At 44.5% G+C, this 6,000-nt stretch overlaps 1 protein-coding gene across 1 annotated transcript in view; it reads left to right on the plus strand.

The window, feature by feature from the left end:
• The window catches only part of CNOT10 (CCR4-NOT transcription complex subunit 10), a 37,099-nt gene extending 34,142 nt beyond the window's left edge, over nucleotides 1–2,957 (plus strand). The window contains exons 18-19 of the mRNA XM_085311810.1: nucleotides 847–922; nucleotides 2,660–2,957. Coding sequence (XP_085167936.1) covers nucleotides 847–922; nucleotides 2,660–2,814 — 231 coding nt within the window. The 3' untranslated portion in view covers nucleotides 2,815–2,957. The remainder of the gene's footprint in view (nucleotides 1–846; nucleotides 923–2,659) is intronic.
• Nucleotides 2,958–6,000: the final 3,043 nt, after the last annotated feature.

Here is a 6,000-nt window from a genome sequence, read left to right on the forward strand (position 1 = left end):
GGGCATTTCCCAGCAGAACCACTGTGATACTTAACCACAAATATGATGATGATCAGTGACCTGGCAAGAGGCAATGCAAAGGATAAGGAGGAGGAGTATAACATTTTCCTTTCAGAGGACTAGTAGTACTCTTTCGTCCCCATTTCTACTAAGACTTAAAAGTGAAGARGATCCTTTTGTTTGAATGGGAGGGAATGAGAAGCTGAGTCTGGTGATACATGGCTTGACTTCAGGTATAGAAGCTGGTGAGACAGAGTGGGAGCGATGGCTGGGGGCAGTTCTGCTGAGTTGAGTTGTTTGGAGGCCCTCAGCTCCCATGGCCTGTCAGCAGAAGCTTGAGGACTTAGCTGCAAGCCGAATTAAATTTGTGGCATGTGCCYGGTATACAGTAGATCCAGGATAGCAAGTTGGACATGGAGCTAATGTAGAAGATAGCCTGCTGGACTTCATAGCTGAAAAGAATTTTATATGGAAAGCTACTGAATCATCCTTCAGYATTAAAAGTTAATGTTAGAGCAAGGGAGATTGTGTTCACCTGTCATCTCACCAGAAAAYTGTCTGTAGACCGGCCCAAGAATTACTGACTCGTATTGACAGAAGCATAGAGCAGATGGTGCTGCTAATTAGTGTGAGAAACAATCTTACAAGGCAGATAATCTTTCAGTCTCTCCTTGCATATATGAAGCTGATGGTGTGTATTAGTTTAGAAGAATCTTCTCTTGGTTTATTAATTTGTCTTCTCCCCTCCCCCCCCCCAAGATGCCAGCAGTCCTGTCAAGTGTCTCTTTCTTTAAGCGGGACATTTGTGTCTTTAGCACTTGTTCTCCCCATCTTCTTTTGCTATAGGCTGCTTCACTGATCCATCCCAAAGAGATCCCTCCAGAGGCTATTCTGCTGGCTGTGTATCTTGAATTACAGAATGGTAAAGAGCTTGCTTATTCTTTCCCTAATATTATAAAACTTTACATATATGTAAACTGTAATGTTGAATAGAACTTCTGGCATTTTTAATATTACAGATTTTTTTTTTCTTTGAAGTTTGCAATTAACATTCTTMAGTTTTGCAATGTACTGTAGACTTAGATTTGGGAGTTATGGGGAGGAGGGTCGTGTTACCATTTGTAGTCTACACTGTGCCAGTATTTTGAATCACACCCTTCAGGCCTTGTTGCCACTTTATATTGCTATGGCCCCACATACCTACCCTCTGCTTCCATAGGGTCATTGGAAGAGCGTTTGCAAATGTTTGATTTCTTACGGCTTCCTAACAGCATTTTGGTACAAGACAGTTGGCCTCAAATACTGACTGACCGTTCCTACTGCTAAGCCTGAAAAACTGTTTATTGCAATTCTTATATTATCCTGACTTTCTAAACATTTATCTGCTGGGTCAAGATCTTCCATGCTTTGTCCAGAAATCAGTGGCATTGGAAAGGCTCAGTAAAACCCCATCAAAACTGAAGATTGAGTAGTGGGGGGTTGTGTGTCCTTGACGAGGTTTGTACTGTAAAAAGAGGGCTTGAAAGAAGTCTCATTAAAGGCAGTGACTGAAATACAAGCTTTACAAAGAAGCCATGTCAAGGGCTATGGAGCAAGTGCAGTAACAAAGCCTGTAACATTGGTAACTGCCTGTTCTAAAACCCTTTTTGAAGGGTCACTCTGTTTTCATGAAAAACCTACATGAGGAGGAGCTGGAAACCTTGTACCTGAGCTGTGCAGTGTGAGGAGACAGGTACATTGAAGCTACTGCGGGCATGTCCCTGGGGCTTAATATCCGAGTGCTATGAAATGCTCAATGTACTTGTTCCCCTTTAGCTATCTATTTTGTATTATAAGCAAGGGGAGGACTTGAGTAGTTGGACTCAGAATTGAGTGTGTTTTTTTTTTTGTTTTGTTTTGTTTTTTTTTATAAAAGGTTCTCTTACACAAATGTTCTCAAGTTGGAATTTTGAATTTTGGAAAAAAAAAAATCTGTTCCTCTAAACAAAAAGTACAGAGCAGAAGAGTATGAAGTGGGATTTCCCTCCTCCTAAATAAAACTTAAAGGGACTAAAGACTCTGTTTTGTTCCACAGACGGCAAAGCTTTTGTAGAAGGATAGTATTTGGCAAGAGGAAGAAATTTGCTTTTTTATAACTTGCCACTTTCTCTTACAGTTTTATAGGTTTCATTTTTAACAAAGAGCTATTTTTTTCCAATTATATTTTTGTTTAATTGATGTTCCAATGTAGTTCAAAGCTGTTTTTCTTCTTTTAAGAACAGTTGAAACTTGCAATAGTGCCAGTATTGTCGAGCTGTGAGGAACTGGTGATCCAGAGTCTCACTGTGGGCATGGGAGTGAGGTGCCTGTCAGGAGTGCAGAAAGTGCTGTGGTGTCTTCTAGCTCTGAGGTTAAATCTTGGTTTCTCTTGTGAAGTGTTGCTAAGACCAGGTAGAATCAATACTGCTGTTTGTTATAAGTAAGTTTACTTCTGTTTAATATGTTTGTAATGTCTCTATCAGCATTTCATTGAACAGAAAGAGTGCTAGTGCAGATGGTCCAGACCCAGCACTGGCAGGGAATTGAATCCACAGCTCCTCAGCAGTGATCTGAGGACAGCAATCAGTGAACCAGTTGCATCATTTAAAGGTGGTGKTTTTAACTGAAACTTGTCTTGTAGGTAACACTCAGCTAGCCTTGCAGATCATCAAGAGAAACCAGCTTCTCCCTTCTGTGAAAACACTCTCTGATATGCGGAAGAAGCCTGTTTTTCAGCCAGTCCACTCAATCCAGCCCATTCAGATGCCAGCTTTCACCACTGTTCAAAGGAAGTGAGGTCCTGCTTGAACCTGCTGCTGCCCTTCCCATGAGGGCCTGGGATTTTGTATATTTTTTTTTAACCTAGGACACCTGGATACCAGGATTACTAGTGTGTGTTCATTTGTGTAAATTTTTAATAAAACACTTGGAYAAAAGGGCATGCTTGGAGGTGTTCGTAGAAGTTATTGACCTCTATTCCTTTTAAAAAATATAGCTGTTTTTTAAACATGAATGACAGGTTTCATTAACCCCTTTCTTTGCTACTTACATAGTATTTAAGTTTTGTCTTTTCTCATAGGAATAAATGAGAYGGTGCTGTGTGTGGCAGCAGTAAGCGGGAGGGGTATGTGCAGGACAGTGCTGGCTCCCAGCTGGACTAACTTGTTGCTTGCCTGTGTTCAGAAGGAGGGAGGACACAGTGGTGCAGGTACAGCAGCATGTGCTGGGGGTTGTCCTTGTTCTTGGGAAAGTTGCTTTAGCTCAACCCAGAGGGTGTAAAACAACAGCATTTAACAAGGAACCTCTGCTTGCTTACAGCAAACACCGTAGAAGAAAGGAGCCTTCATGCCTTGGGGCTTTATCTAGTCATGCGCTATCAGGGTGTGGGTGGAATGCAGTGACTCTTTCTCCTTGCATCCCCTCCCTGGCTGTTTTGCGTGGTTTTAGCTATTCTGAGACTTTGTCCAGATAATCTCCCACAGGGAGCTGGGATAGCGCCTTATCTCAGTGTGCTGCCTCGCTGCTAGCAGTGTACTTTGCCTCCAGCCCCTCACAGTGCCTGGAAGGGGAAGGTCACTTTCCCAAGTGGTGGTAGGACAACACAGGCCACCTGGGCTATACAGGTCCAGCAAGTTCTGCTCTCCAGGCTTAACTTGAGCATTGGCACCTTTACAGTCATGGAGGTGAGGGCCCTGCTAAGAGCTTGAACAAACCACAGACAACAAAAGGAACAGAAAGTTTATTAAACAATATGCAAATTCCAGAATAACTACAGCTACTGGTCTCATGGTTTCCTTGTGCAGGATACTAGCAATCAACTAACAGGATAATATTCTCCTTAAAACAGCTTTGACATGTATGCACACACAACCTCCCCTCCCCCCCCCAAACCCTGAACACAGTGGGAGAGTGAAGAATTGCTGCCATTCTTCTCTTAAACAGGTAATTGCTTTTCAAGACTTTTGCAGTCATGACCAGCTCCTCCAATTATTTCACTCACTTTCCTATCAGTTGATGCAGGCAAGGGYACTTCTCCTTGTCTTTTGTCAGGAGGGGAAAAATTCGGTCTGAATTTTTAACTGATATTCAGGAAGGAGAGATGGATATATTTTCTTTCTAAAAGGAGAGGACACCAACTTGAAAAATGTATCAGCTCTCCAAGTAGATTGACTGATGAAATACAAAAAAAGGTTGAAGATATTTGCTGTGTGGTCTTGGCTCCTGAATAGGGAAGATTCTTCTCCCGCTCTCCAGCCCCCACCAGGAATGCAGGGTATTCACATGCAAAAAACTGCGGCTGCCTGGTTTCAGCATTTCCCAGCTCTGCCCGGAGGCACGCAGCAGTGCCCTGGGGCTCCAGCAGTGCCCTGGGGCTCCGCAGAGGCTGCAGCCCTTCTGCCCCGGCTCCCGCACTTCTCCCCGCAGCGGCGTTTGCATGTGAGCAGAACCAGCCACCCCGGACGCCTCGGTAACCCAGACTGCGCCTCAGGGCTGCAGGCACCACAGCTGCTTCAGGGCTTCTCCTGCCTCYGCCACACTGCTACTCACCTGAGCCGTTTGTGCTGGTGGCTGCTTCAGATGTTTAGTTTTTAAATACACAGACCCTGCCCTCCCTGCCCCCCAAAAAAAAGAAAAACCAGAGCAGGGTCAGGGACCCTGTGTTCTCCTGCCATCCCCCAAGCTCCATCCCAGTGTCTTGTCTTTTCCTTGATTACTGTTAGGCTTGGATGGCAAAGTGAAGAGCAAACCAGATGGCAGCCTGTCTTGGGGCAAGTGATAAGGCAGCAGTCAGCAGCGCTCGTGCAGGCTCAGGCAGTGTCTCCCCTCCTTGCCCTCCGTCCCCCAACATTGCCTCCAGGAGCCTGGCAAGCCTGCTCGCACCCCTCCGCCCTGGGGCAGGGGCCAGTTCCCTGGAAGGTGCGCGGGCTTCGCCATCCCTTCCTCCTTTCCACTTACAGCACTGTTTCTTTTCACCACCTTTTCCAAAGTAGCAAGGAGAAGGTGCTGGTGTGGTGTTGCTTCACACGCTCACTCAGAGAGCATTGCTTTCAGTTGCAAAGGTGGGTAAGCAGAGCCCTGCAGGTGGGTCTACCATGGTTTATCGGGAACTTTTGGCAAATCACTAGGGGGGAGAGGAGGAGAAAGGGAGGGGGAGGGGGAAAGTCACAGGGAGTACAGGTGGGGAGCTTAGTAACAAAACACTTGCTCCAGTCATGAAAGCAAGGCTATTAAAAAAAAAATTTAAGCCCCAAAAAATTGACACTGCCTTAATTCTTTTTTTTTTCCTCCAAAAAACATTCTCTGTAGTACCTAACATTTCTCCTCTGCTCCTGTTTCAAAGCAAGAGCCTCTAGTTTGAGTGTCATTAACTGAAAGCAGCTCCTCTTTGCATCCTGAGAGGAAAGGGGACTTCAGCTGGGTAATACACACGCAGAAATGCAAGACACAAACTTGCCATGAAAAAACTCCTCACATTTATTTGATTAAACAAAAATAAAATAAACTGCATAGGAACATTTTAAAGTCCAGAGAGACACTGACTTTGTTTTAAGGCTGCCAGTAGCTGATACATCATCTCCTTGCTACATCCTTCAGCCTTCCCTATGGACCACAAAGATACATTCAGAAGCCTCCATTAACACAAGAGTTCTAACATTTTGCTCACTTATCCTACATAAAAGCTTGCACATAACCTGTCATGCTTTCTTCTCTGTGGTACTCAACATCCTAACTTTAAGAATGTCACTTTTTGTCCAAGTAGAAACGTGATGCCCTTTCTGGAGGGCGGGAGTTCCTGTCGGAGCCTGTTTCGTTATCAATTAGTTATAAATGCTCTGAGCAGCTCATTAAAAGCGGAGAGAGCACTGTCTGTCCTGCTGAGACGTTTTTATTATTATTAGGAGAGCAGCATGATTAATCACGAAAGTAGAAGGGAAATACAACTGCAGCAGAACAGGAAACTACAAAACCAATTGGCTCAAG

This window comes from Rhea americana, unplaced genomic scaffold, assembly GCF_003343005.1.
Source record: "Rhea americana isolate MKP2758 unplaced genomic scaffold, rheAme1 scaffold_35, whole genome shotgun sequence".
Taxonomy (NCBI): Eukaryota; Metazoa; Chordata; class Aves; order Rheiformes; family Rheidae; genus Rhea; species Rhea americana.